Genomic DNA, 13,850 nt, shown 5'->3' on the forward strand with positions numbered 1-13,850 from the left:
ATCTGTGCTTCACCAAGTATCTTCATTTAGAAGATAAACCTGGTAATTTAACCACATTTTTACTGTGTACTTCCTTCATCCAAACTTCAAGTGATTCTAATTTCATATGAATGCCTTAATTTTTAAATTGTCCTTGATTTCAAGATGGATTAGCTAGTAATTACATTAAATTATTTCTGCAGATTCTGATCAGATACATATATACCCATTAATTTCCTTAAGATCTTAATTTGAAGGGTTTTTTTTTCATTTATAGGGTCACTAACTCTTGCAGTGAGGGGCAGAAAGTTTGCAGGCCGGAAGGGTCACTGAAGCTTTAGAATGCAGAAAATGTTATGGATACAAACTTTTAAAAGTTCATGTAATTTTTTCTACAGACTCAAGGTTCAAGGTTGGGGACAGATAATTGTGATTATGTCCTACTGGATATTCAGTTCTCAGCACTGCTATTTTAACAAAGGAAACAATTTTGGTAATCATGGTGTTCAGGAACACCTAGAATTTTGTATTACTTGGATGAAACAGAGAAATTAAGGAAAAGATGCTGTGTGTTTCATGTCTCCAAACACATAAAATAGTGATTTAAAAATGTTACTGTGAATGTGGCCTTGGTTCTCTAAGGATTCTCTAGCACCACTAAAGCCAGGTGTCTGTCTGCCTATCTCACCCTGGTAAGGCTGGAGTTTGTGTGGGGAGCACCAATCCCTGATCATCTTGTGGACCATCATCAGAAATGACATTGTCCTTGGAGGCATAATGATCTTTTTCTCTTGAGTTCTCATTATTTTGCCATAGTAGGTAGTATTTAGGACTAGACTCACTGAACAATGCTATTTCCTGTACTCTTGAGGGAAGGTGGTTGGCTTTGGTAGGTCCCACATTTTGCTTTACTCTGTGCCCTGGATTCCACAGAGAATGGGTCTAACATGTTCTTATCCCTTTCCTAAGCTGATGGAGTGCTGCTATGGGCTTGAGTTTTCCTTATTGTACTATTATTAAAGGCAAATGTTGATAATATTTTGCACTCCAGGGAGTTGTTTTGGTGGCACTGAAGGGCTTATGGAGTAACTGGGAAGGCAGCAATATTCCTGCACAAGTGCAGTGCAAATCCAAAGGTGAAAGATGAACAAGGACCTCAAGGGCTGACAACCTCGAGCCATCAAATGCATTGGACTCAAGCCCTCACACCAACTTAGCTACCAAAGGCAATCAACCGGCAGCCCCTGAGTTCATTCCTTGGATTCCTAAAAGGAATAAACCCATCACTGTTCATCCATGTGGCTGACATTGGCATAGTTCTCCTTCACTCGTATCTGAGTACTCGTAGGACTTGTATGTGATAGGAGCAAAAGAGAGTTCCTTGCTACTTAGTGTGAGAAAAAAATGCTAGGGAAGAGAAGTGCATATTAGGGTGAGCCAACTGTTTACCATGATCTGCTAATGTGAAAACTAAAAATGGCCTTTCTGCACTGGGATTTTATCGTGTATTAGTTGCCATGTGTTAGTGAACATAAGCTTATTGCAGTCTCAAGTAAATTCCTGCCATTTCAGTTTACCTCCTCTCTCCCAGCTGCTACATGTAGTGATTGTCTCTCAGAGATTTGCTGCTCCTTTTTCTGTGCCACTGGAACCTTGAGAAATCACAAGTTTATTTTATAAGTATGGAATTTAACATGGTTCCTAAATTCATTATGAATTCTCCTTTCCTCTAAAGAATTAAATTTCAGTTGAGGGCCAAATAATCAGTTTCAAGACAGCAAACAATTGTTCAGTTAATCCGAAATTAAGTTCTGATTATACCTCTCTCATTTTTCCAGATGTTCATCGGCTACATTAAAAGAATTTTATCAGAGTAGATCCTGAGAAGGATTAAAAGATAGCAGAGAACTTTAAAGTTTATAGATGATTAAAATGCAATGCATAAAATGTGTCTGTACATACAGACACAGGACTGAGTCTGGAAAATGTCCATAATAATTTTGAAATATTAATGAAAACCCAATACTTAGATATTAAATATTTTCAGTAAATATATTAAAACATCACACAAGCCTATACTTTAATTTCTAAGCATAGGTGTAGTAATCTTTGCCACCAGGACTGGGTCAGAATCCTGTAGACCCCTTGGGAATGCCCACCAAGTTACAGACTCTGTTTAGCAGCTACGCAGTTAGGAACCCCTGGAAAGCGCTTTCCCCACTGCGGGCTTCCAGGGAATTCTAGGGTTCCAGTGTAGAAGAGTTCTTTGGGCTCCTCCTCTGAATGGCACAGAATTCTAGCCTAACATTATTCTTCAGGTTTGAAATTCGAAACCATCTTGATCCTCATGCTCAAATCCCAGGAGAACTGACTTAGCCCTTCACCTTTCCCAGATAAAGCGTGCTTTTATCACGTACGCGTGTATACCTTTCTGATGGGAACTTAAAAATGAAGGTTATTTCCTGAAAAGAATTTCAAAGTCTCAGTTTTGTAATAGCAAGGGTTTACTCGTGGCCTTGGGTAACATTTCTTTTTCCATTCTGCACCCAGGTGGCTGGCACTGACCTTCCTTCCCTTTCCTAGTCAAACGCAGGGCAGAAGTGCACGCTGGCAACCGAGCCCTTGTCAGCCCTGCCTGGCTTAGAGGGACACTGAAAGAGCAAGGACGTGCGTCTGAGAGAGCTCTATACATTGGTGATCCCTGGCTTTTACAAGCCCAGAAGTGCTTGTGGAAGAGTGGAAAAGCAAGGTAGCATTCCAAATGCCAGAGTCACAAGTTGTTCACCTTCCTTCCAGTACAGCTGTCGTTTGCAGCCTGGGTTCCTTTGGGCCGACAGTGTCTCTGTGTAATTGCACAATATTGATGCATATCCGTGAGAATAAACCATTAGGAACAAACAGTTCAAAATATCTATAAAATGTACAATTTAAAAAAATATTTTCAGGTGTGAAATGAGATGATGCTTTGCCTGCAAGGGCACAAATTGATCCAAGTTTTGTGATGATGGTGTCACTGGTTTCATATCAGTTATCTCAGCATAACTCTTTGATTATTTCTGAAATCATGCACAAAATGAGGGGAGATTCAGTTTGACCTTTCCAGACTTGCTGCATTTTAATTTTTCCTATGCTTAGAAATAATACAGAAAAAAACCCAACAGGTAATATTATTTTTGTATAAAGCTCTCTAATTATACTAGGCATGTTCAGAATACATTAAAGACACTGTCCTGTCACAAAAAATTTACAGTGTGCTTTCAGATATTACATAACTAATGAGAGCAATAAATGCTGGGAGAACGAATGGATCAAGGTTACAATAATAAGATTATAGGATTCCTCCACTATGTGTGCATGGTTTACAATTCACTTCAATTTTGCTAGCTCAGTCTGGGCTTTGGTTTTTCATTTTGGCTTTTTCTTTCTTTATCAGATTTAATTTTCTCTCTGAATCCACCAGACCATAACAACCTGGCTAAAAACTCTGACCAGACTTTTGATTTTCTCTTTTTTATTCCTTCTTTTTTAATTTGGATTGTGCCTGCTCTTTTTGTGCAGCCACCATCAATGCCCTGCTTGTATCGGAACCATTGTTAAGGCCTTTTCTCTGACAGTAGTCACAGTTGAAATATACTTGAATGCTTGCACTACTTTATTCTACATGGGGAAAGGGATGCAAAAAGAGTACCTGTATAATTTCTACACAATTAAACCTGCATTCTTAAATCCCCACGTTGAAGACCCACAACAAGCACCATGCATGTGGTGTGTGAAACGCATGCAAAACTCGTGCTAATGCTCCATCTTCTTGTTCTCATCCAGCCTTAACAGTCACTTACAAATGATTTGAGAAAAATCAATAATGCACCTTACTGGCTTTTTTGTAATGTATAAGAAAGGGTGGTTTTTTGCCAATTTTTTAAACACTGAAAATATCAGGATTGTAAAATTGGATTTTTATTGATTTTCTTGGAAGATCTTTGGGGTTTCGACAGACATGTATTGACAGCAGCCACCTCTAGCTAAATCAGAAGTATTGAATGTAAAACACAAATCATTTGATCTTCAACATATTTGAATTATCCTCATGTTAAAAAAAAAAGTGATCAGGAATCTTTTTTCCTTTCAAGTTTTTGCTCTTGTGTTATTATTCTTATGTTCTTTACTCACCGCAGCCTTGCAGGCTGCAAATGAAAGATAAACAAACAACGGAATATCTAATGTTTCAAATACAAGCACAGATAAAAAAAGTAAAGCATGCTCCTCAAGTCCTTACAGATTATAAATAAGTAGAGAAATGGCACAAATCTGTATTTAGAAAAATAATTTATTTCTCAATATTTGTAATGAAGGGAGTTGTCAGTCACATTAATTTTATGTAAATTTACCTAAGCTGATGAATCATAACTGAAATACTGTCTAATCTTCTTGGTTTTGGCCAGCATTTCCATTTTTATTTCAATTGCCTCAATTTATTTTTGTTTGCTTATATAACGAGTTTGAAGGGCCCATCCCAGGACCCATAATGAGCAGAGTGAAAAGAGAGGCTGCTTCAAGGCACTGCCAGTCCCACACAGGCAGTGGCTGCCCAACACAGCAGACCAGTCCCCATGACAGACTCTCAGCTTGGCACACAGCTGACGATTCATTATCATTCCTTCAGTAGACATCACAGCAGAGGAGATTTTTAGGGAGGGATTTGAAGGAGGAAAATTAGGTGAGTGGGAGTGAGAAGCAGCAGCGAGGGAAAGCATGAAGGTGCTGGTTTGAAAATGTAACAAGCAGAGAGTTATTACTGAATGAAATGTGTGGGGGGAAGCCGTTGGTTTCTCCATAGGCTATTAAAAGATGATGGGGTGGGAATAAGCTGCAAAGAGCCACAGAAGTGAGGTAGCTTTTGCTTGCCAAGATGCAGAAGGGGGCGGGGGACACGCTGGAACAAGGAATAGGGCTGAAGCAGCAAATGTGAGGATAACCAGGGCACCAGTGTTTTGCAACAGTGTTCTGTTATTCTTTGTTGTTTTGTAATGTCCAAAATCATATTGTTGGCGCCAAAGGCCTCTCTGTACTAATGACAGCCCCAACATGTTCTTAGGTGCTCTGAAAATGCACAAATAAAAAAAAGCAACTCCTGAAAATCATTTCCCTCACCCTTCAGCCCTGATTCAAGTTACACCATTCAGTTATCTTTCTATTTCCAAAAGAACTTTCTGTATGAACTTTCCAGCTCTCTCTTGTCAAATTATCTTACTGTTTTTGGAAAGACTGCATATCATCTATATTTAACACCAGCTTGGTGAGGTGACTATAACATAGCATTAAACTCAGACTAAAAAAATGAGTGTGGCATTTCTAGGTTTTTCAAGTGTGTTAACTCAGAAGAGATAATTTGACTGGAAAAAGTGCTTTCCCCCAAATGTCTTTGATTTCAATAGAACTTCTTGCAGGTATTTGAGTTGAGTTAATCGACTCGCAATTAGATGCAAAAGGCCTTTGGATTAGTGTTTGTGGTCACCATAGAAGCGCGTCTCAGGGAAATGTGAATAAAGAGGTCACCCAAAGAACAGATATGGAAGGTCTCTCCACAGGCACTTAATTCTTAGAAGTTTACAGATGAAAAATGCTATATGGGTATTAATAGATAGGAATGAAATATGGATGAGGGGACACTAAAGCTGGAATAGCAAGTAGAACAAAGGGAATAAGGGGACGTGGGGACATGGTAAGAAACCAGACTAGAGCTGCAAACTTGGACAGAACTGTTTAAGATTAAAAAAAAATATATATATTAAACAAAGGAACGAAGAAGTAAGTAATATGAGAAATTATCTGAAGGACAGCTGGGATGGGACATGGCTATCGGGGAACCTAAAAGAAAGAAGAGGAAGATCAGAGTATATGTGGCATATTCTGAAGAAGGAAGTCCCAGGATCATTTGCCCAGCAATAAATAAGGAAGAGCAGAAGGCCTGGGTGATTTGCTGGCCTAGAGCAAGGCTGTAAGGGAAAGAATGTGTCTGTGGGGATGTGGGCACTTAGTGTAGCTCACTGTCAGCAGCGAGACGAATCAACCTTTTTAGTATGAGAGTGACCACCTATAGCTTATAATGACTGCAGAGGGAAAGGTCTAGAAAATATTTTTCCAGAGCTTGGATCTAGATGGCTTCCAGCATTCTGTGCAAGGGTGTATCTTCCAACCTCATCACAAAACCCCCTTGGTACACCACTTTAGACAGGTATTTCATCATGGAAGAGGAATGTGGCTAAAGTAACGTTAAATTAGCTTTATGTAATGCTAAAGTAAGATACTGAGAGCGAAGAGAAATAGATAAAGGAAAGAGGCCTAGGTGCCGCTGAAAAAGAAAGGAAACAGTAAAGGAAAAGAAACCACAAAAATAGATGCTGCAAAAATAACCAGAGAACTATGAACTGAAAGAAGAACGAACAAGGCTGCAAAAAGGAGCAGGCTTTCTCTTTTCCAGAGAGAAAGGAAGCAACTGACCCCACAGAAAAATCTAAGCATGCAAAACCTGCAGGTATTATTCACACGAGTCTTGTTAAGAGGAGTTGAACTGGAGCAGAAAAGGCACATACTTGGTAGGAAGACAAAGAGGTAAAGTGATGTTTAAATAACAACTTAGATGGAGAAAGATGCAATTTTTACATGCCTTACATTTTAAGCTTGGAGTGTTTCCATGAGTGGTCATTGGTCACTAGGAGATGGTTACATTAATTTACTAGCTCTAAGGAAGCAAACACCTGAGTGTGTACATAACAATAAACACAGTCCTGCCCATTTCCATTGCCTAGCATTGCTCGTGTACTCCCTGTTTCAGAGTTTTAACAGCCACCTGGTTTGGGGTGCGTTCAGCCCCACGTCTGCCTGGGTATGCACATAAACATGAGTCTAGGCTTGATGCCTGAGCTTGTAGCACTGTGCTTGTCCCGTGGTCAGCCTTGCTTCCGAGAGGCTGGAGTTGTCTGCGTTGAGGATGCACAATGGAGCTTGCGCCTCAAGCATTAGTGAGACACGCATGATCACACCCAGCCTGCCGGGTCCCCCGGGACTCACACACATAATTAGCCCCTCTGCACCAAAGCCTTCATCACCGTGTTTGCCACATGGTGAGTGTCACCCAGCGGGCCCGCGAACACGCGCACACAGAAGCCCTCCCGTCCCCAGCACTGCATTTGCCATATGGTCAGGCTCACCTGCTGGGGCTGGGGCAAGGAGACAGACGGGCAACACTCACACACATAATGAAGTTCCCCACTGGGCTGCCTTAAGAAATTAAAAAAAAAAGGAAAAAGAAAAAGAAAAAAAGAGTTGACATAACTGCCACATAACCAGACTCACCTGCTGAGTTTTGGGGCAGGGTGGGGCAGTCACGCACACATGAATTGGCCATCTCTGCCGGTGCTGTTCCTCAGTGCATGAGGCTGGACTCGGAGCAGGAGCGATGTGCTCCCTTCCCCTGGGGTGACAGAGATTCTGAACCCACACAGGCCGCCGGCTCCTCTGCCCCCCGCTGCCCTGAGCTATGTGGAGGGGGACATGCACCTCCTTAACACCAGGACATCGGAAAATAGGAAGAATTTCTTCACAGGAGGGGTGGTTAGACATGGGAATGGACCGCACACGGAGGCGATGGTGTCGCCGTCCCTGCAAGTGTTTAAGGAAAGACTGAACGTTGCACTTGGTGCCATAGTCTAGATGACATGGTGGTGTTTGGTCTTAGACTGGACTCGATGATCTCAGAGGTCTTTTCCAACCTAAGTGATATTCTGTAATAACGAAGCTCTCCTCCTCGGCGGCCTGCGAGCACCTCAGGCCCACACCGACTCCCGCGGGCAGGAACGAGCCCCGGGAGGAGCTCCGGTACCGGCACTGCCCCGTCCTCCGGGGCGCAGTGACGGCAACTGCCGAAGTAGCGGCAGCCACCGGGAAGCAAAAAACGAATCCTCCCTTGCTCGTCCGAGCAGCGCCGGTAAACAGTGGCCGCAGGAGGGGAGGCGAGGCGGGGCGGGGCGGGCGCGGCCCTACGGGAGGCAGCCGCGCTGCGTGAGAGGCGGGCGGCCGGCGGTGCTCCCCTAACGCCCCGCCCCCCAGTACCGCGGCGGCCGCCGGGCCGGGCGAGGATGGGAGTGGACGCTGCTTCCCGGGCAAGCTGTCCCCGGGCAGGCGCTCCCGGGAAGGGCTTTCCTCGGGCAGGATGACCCCGGGAAGCCGCTCGCAGGGAAGGCTCTCCCCGGGCAGGCTGTCCCCGGGGGCGGCCGTCAGCTCCGCCGCCATGTCGGGGGCGCGCGGGGCTCCCCCATGGCGGTGACGCGCGTTGCCATGGCGACGGCCGGGCGGCGTTGGGGGGGTGGCGGGATGACAACAAATATGGCGGAGAGGAGCAGGACGGCAGAGACGGGTCAGTGCCAGCCGCAGTCGCCTGGGCGGGGGGAGAGGGGGAGCCCCCCTTCTCCAGGGGCTTCTGGCGGTAGAGGGGGCCTGGCTCGCAGCAGAGTGCGGAGACGGAGCCCTTCTCTTCGGGGAGACGGGGGGGAGCACCTCTGGTCGAGGGCACTGAGGTGGTGAAGGGACGGCGGCAGAGGCTCCTGTCCGGGGAGATGTGACGAGGGGCAAAGCCCCTTCCCTTGGGGGATGAGGAGCGTCTTCCCAGGGACAAGGTGGTCGTGGGGAAAGCTCCTTCAGGCAAGGAGAGAGGGAAGAGCCCCCCGCGTTCCAGGCCTGCCTGAGGGGGACTGACCCTCTGTGGGGTGGAAGGTGCGAGGGCCAGAGGCCGGCTCACCCAGCCGCCGCTGCGGGCCGAGCCCCGGCGGGGCAGAGAAGGAGGCTGGCGGTGGGGCAGCCTGCACCGTGCTCCATCCTCCCGCACTCTGCTCCATCCTCCCGCACTCTGCTCCATCCTCCCGCGCAGGGGCAAAGGTGGCGGTGGCGAAGAGCAGAGCAAACCGGCGGTGCAGAGGAGCTCCCCTTACACAAGAAACGACCGCCTGCGTGAATTAGCATGAAAAAAATAATACGTGAAGACACAGGTCTGGAACTGAAACTGCAGCACAAGGCTGGTAGCTTGCGGGTTGACCTGCAGGTGCTGCTTGACCAGTCTGGGAGGTGTAAAGTACCCGGAGGCTGCAGAGGGACAGCGAGCAGCACACCTGACAGCTCCCATCCCTTACACTATAACTGAGGATTTCTTTAAGGAAGGTGCTAAATGTTATTCTTCCTATTCAGGATGTATTAAAAATGGCTTTAACTGTGTATGTGAGATAAGTTTGTCTGTAAAACTGAAATTTTGTCTCTCCTCATAAATGATAAAGACCCTCTAGGTACAGAGGTCTTTCCTGTTGTAACAAAACACATGCACCACTTTTCCAATCCATGTGAAAACAAAAGCCCCCCAAATATGTTACGAAAATTAGAGAAACTAACATTTGGAGGATGGAACAAAGATGACAGTTTTCCTGAGTATTTTATTTCCCAAAGTACCATACATAAATTATCTGGGTTCCTGAACCAGGAGTTCATTTTCCCAGCCTGCTGTGTTAGCTGCTGCACCTCTGCTTTACAGCCTCGGAAGTGGCTCCAAATAAATATGCATTATCCATAAAACTGATCTTGGATTTTTGGGCCACTTAAGGTGAAAAAAAGTGATAAATATGTCAAATGCTGTTGTGTTCTGGAAAATGATATTACAGAGTCTACATCTAAGTGGATTGTCCATACGGTTCTTGAATTCCCTGTATTCAGCCATACTGTTTATGAACCCCTGGAAAAACACTGTAAAGTTGGTTGGGTGTTGTACTTGTCCATGAGGCAGGTGATTATTTCCATCGTCTGCACTGTGCAACACTGCTAATCAGCTGATCAGCTCTGCCTGAGCTGTGAACTGGGGAACAGATCTCCAGTGGCCATTTGACTTTGTCAGCTTTTCTGCCTACCTCATGTGCCCTTGTCAGTAACTTCAACATGGAATGTAACTTTCATACTATTTCCAGATTAATTTACTCTTATATTGTGTTCTTTGCTGTGTTATTTAAACCTGCTGCTTTACAGTATTTGCTTTTTAATTTTAACCTTACCCAGAACTTTTTCCACTTCTGACCATTGCACCTGACTAATCGATGGTTTTCTCATAAATGTTGTGTTTCAGCTTGTGCTGAATTCATGTTTAGTTACACGTCCTGATAGATGTCTGCTTGAGTTTTACAATGCTTATCTGGCCATTTTGCAAGTCTAATTTGCAGGTCTTTCTGTTTTGGAGAAACCAGATAAGGAATTAAAAATGCAAAGAACCACAAAGATAGGGAAAAGACCCAAAACTCTCAGAGAAAAAGGAAGCAAGCTTGTGGTGTTGGCCCACTTTTTAAAAAGGTCATGGAAACTAGGCTGTGGGAAAAAAAGGTGGGGTGATTTGGTTTTTTTCTGTCAGCTGACACTAAGTTGACAGGCAGGTTCTTTCCTTGGCAAATCCCTCAAAGAATCTCTTTTTCTCCCTTTTACTGCTGGGTGACACTGCCACTGTTATTGAACACATAACTGGGGAATGTTCCTGCTCCATCCTCGCTGCTTAGCGTGTCTTCATCATGTGTGAAATCTAGAGCAGTCTTTAGGAGATACAGGAATGTAGCTCTGGAACCTGCATTTTGCACAAATGCAAGGAGCATAAAGCCATTACAGAAGGACTGAACATTGTTCAAACCATATAACTCAATTTAGCCAGTATGAGTATATTATACTTGCTGGGTGTTTGGTTTTTTGGTTTTTTTTTTCTTTTTTTTTTTTAACAGCAACATCACGTTTTTAGTCATGGATCAGAAAACACAAGTAATAACTCTCATCATCTCATCTGCCCATTGTGAAATACTGATTGTTATTTGCAATTTTTGCATAAGGAAACTGAGTTACAAAGAAATTGAAGGTAACTTATCCATGCTTTATAGCAGCACAGATTGCTGTGATGGACCATTCTTTACTGTTTCAGTTCAGTAACCTGGGTTTGACAAGAGTCGATGTCAGAAGAATTACAGTGTGCACTTAGATGTGATTAGAAAAATTAGATTTCCTCCAAAAAGTTATCTGATAGTGAATTATGCACATCTAGGATGCTTATGACCCCTCGAAACTCTTATCTTAGAAAATACAATTTGTCAAGACTTTTTGTATATTAATTATACTTTATGGAAAACATATTTTTTTTATAATGTAAGAATTTTTCTTTTCAGTTTTATTCATATTTCCTCCTATTATAGGGAAGTAAATCTGTTAATCTGTTTTATACTGGTAATTATTCTTACTGTTTCCCTATATACAAATATTTTCATATTCCATTCCTTTTCCCTGGAGAAGATTTTTGTTTCTGTTTTTGCAAATTTTTAAACTTTTTTTTTATTTTATTGGGGAGGGGGATTAGGACACACCAAATTGCACAAAGCATTTCAGAAGAGGGATTTCATCAGCTTTTATTATACTGTTAGGCTCAGCATTATTTTCTACATCATGGTTTCAGCCAATCTGTGTATTTCAAGTAAAATTGAGACTTAATGTGGAAGGTAGATTATCTCACACCTGTCTAGTACAGAGTTCATATTCTGCTGCTGTCCTCACTGGACTAGGCAGACAGCTGCTCTAATCCATAAAAATAGTTTCTGTATTCTGATGTTTGGTTAGAGTGCTGCAAATCAGCTCACTTTACTCTGAATTAATCATTTTCCTGTTCTAGTTGGCTCCTTAGTCCTATCTGCTTTCTTTGAAGTGTTTAAATCAGCTTTTTGCAGTAAACTCTGAATTTGTATGCTTTCCTATTTGGTTTCCGAGGCTGAAACCTTCATGTCTCAAGCTGGGAATCCAATTTAAAAACAACGTAAATTTTCACAAATGAAGTCTGCAGGAGGATGAAAGTGGTTGAGTCTAGTTAGTTACTCTCAGGAGCTTTTTGGTTTGACTTCCAGTTGTTCTGCTCAGCTGACCTTGGTGTCATAAACCCCTGGAATATACAGGGTATGGGAAAACAGCTACTTTAGTTAAGTTCCATAAAACCCCAGATGAATGTTATTTTTCCAGTTCTATAGCAAAGAGGACATTTTAGCTTCACCAAGGAAGGTTTAGGAGTAGGTCAGTGAGGACAGAATGCCTGTGTTTGCTGAATTTTTTGACCCATGAACCAGATGAAAGTATTTTCCAAATTAGAATTTCAGTAGTTACCTCCTTCTCCCCAGGTTTCTGTTCTAGGCATCTGTATTACCTTCAGAGGACTTGCATCTGGAGACCTGAATGATCAAAAGGTGCAGGTTATCTCTTGAGTTCTGTAATAGTTTTCTATCTGAGGCAACTGCATATTAGCCTGGATTGACAGTTCTAATATGTGTTATTCCACAGTTGCTAGTCATTTTGTGGGTATTAGTATTTCTGGTATTTCATTGTGTCATCATCACTGAAATCATAGTGAAAGCAAGAAAAGGCATTTACTCACAGTACTGGACAGGATATAAATAAATGTCTTTAGACCAAAAATCCTTGTTATTGGAATAAACAGGCTTCCCAGCTAAATGTGGAGTTTTTTAATGTTTATTTACATGTCATGGTCAGTACCTTGCAGAGTGGTGTTGAGTCACATTTCATGTCAAGAATGGTTGGAATTTTCAAAATGTTCACAGCCAGGCTGTGACCTGGCTTCAGGAGGAAAGCTGCAAACCACTGTTGAATGCTCAAGCCCTACCCAAAGTTTGTGAAGTGCTCCTAAAACACTTAGTGTTGAGATCATTATTTCAGAGGTCTGCAAGTGAGGGAGCCAATAGAACAGCTGTGTAAATTCTGCAGTGTTTTCTAATTGATTTTAATATGATAGTGCTGAGCGGGATTGTTTTGAAGATAGCTTTTGATTATTCTTTCAAAAAATAATTGTTATTCTTTTAAAAATATTTAATTACATATGGTATGACAACATTCTAGTATCAGGAACATACTGCTTTCTTTTCAGTGGCCTTAATTATTAAATAAAAAGACAAACTAAATAAGAACATAATTTATTTGTCTTTAAATATAGGCTTTTTTGATAACTGGAGCTTCTAATTCACTGGCTTTATCATGAGGAAATTTAAAATAGGAGAGATCAGCTAATTACTTTAACAATATTATTTAATCTTTGTCATTAAAATAACACTATACATCAGCGATACTTCTGACTCTCCAGGTAAACTTAATTTCTTCAATTGAATTAACCTTTCCTAAATGATTTCTGAATTTTAAAGTGTATACAAACAGCAGAGCTTATTTTGTTATATACACCACTAACCTGTAAACATAGGCGAATCCCAGTGTTTGGGAAAAGACATTGCAGCCTTTATGCTGAAAGGGATCTGCCCAGAGTATCCTCTTATCAACACGAGGAGGCTTCAAATGTCAGTGGCAAACTGTGGGGAGACTGGGCCCAGCCTTGCAGATGTTCACACAGCAGAAAGAGCTGTTTGCAGTTGTTTATAAAATGCTGCAGGATGGATTTGTAAACAAATCTAAAATGGGTTTTGTTCAATAAAGACATTTGCCAGAACTTAGCAATAGCATTGGTACATTTCAGCCAGAGCAGTTGCACATCCAGGGGACATTAGAGAAGGGTTTCTTAGTAAATCTGAGGCACTTTGTAAGACCATTAACTATTTCAGTTTTTACTGTGTAAGTTGAAATATTCATTGAAGTTCTATATAGAAATTGACTCTAGTCACTGCAGAAAGATATTATAGTGATCATTAGACTCTATTGCCAGTAAGCTGATATTCAACTAATTTCCAGTGTTTTTCAGTTACCCAGTGGAAACAATCCCCACTAGAAAAATTCATTGAAGAAAACCTGCTAATATATTTTTGGTA

General features: G+C 42.3%; 2 protein-coding genes across 6 annotated transcripts in view; one reads left to right on the top strand and one right to left on the bottom strand.

Moving 5' to 3' along the window:
* ELAVL4 (ELAV like RNA binding protein 4) overlaps positions 1-7,617 on the bottom strand; it is a 100,315-nt gene extending 92,698 nt beyond the window's left edge. Inside the window, exon 1 of the mRNA XM_010408852.4 lies at positions 7,336-7,617. Coding sequence (XP_010407154.1) covers positions 7,336-7,602 — 267 coding nt within the window. The 5' untranslated portion in view covers positions 7,603-7,617. The remainder of the gene's footprint in view (positions 1-7,335) is intronic.
* A 494-nt stretch (positions 7,618-8,111) lies between these two features.
* The window catches only part of BEND5 (BEN domain containing 5), an 885,667-nt gene continuing 879,928 nt past the window's right edge, over positions 8,112-13,850 (top strand). For all 5 annotated transcript variants that reach the window (XM_039556517.1, XM_039556513.1, XM_039556516.1 and 2 more), the window contains exon 1: positions 8,112-8,395. In XM_039556517.1, coding sequence (XP_039412451.1) covers positions 8,296-8,395 — 100 coding nt within the window. In that variant the 5' untranslated portion in view covers positions 8,112-8,295. The remainder of the gene's footprint in view (positions 8,396-13,850) is intronic.

The sequence above is a fragment of the Corvus cornix genome, chromosome 8, assembly GCF_000738735.6.
Source record: "Corvus cornix cornix isolate S_Up_H32 chromosome 8, ASM73873v5, whole genome shotgun sequence".
Taxonomy (NCBI): domain Eukaryota; kingdom Metazoa; phylum Chordata; class Aves; order Passeriformes; family Corvidae; genus Corvus; species Corvus cornix.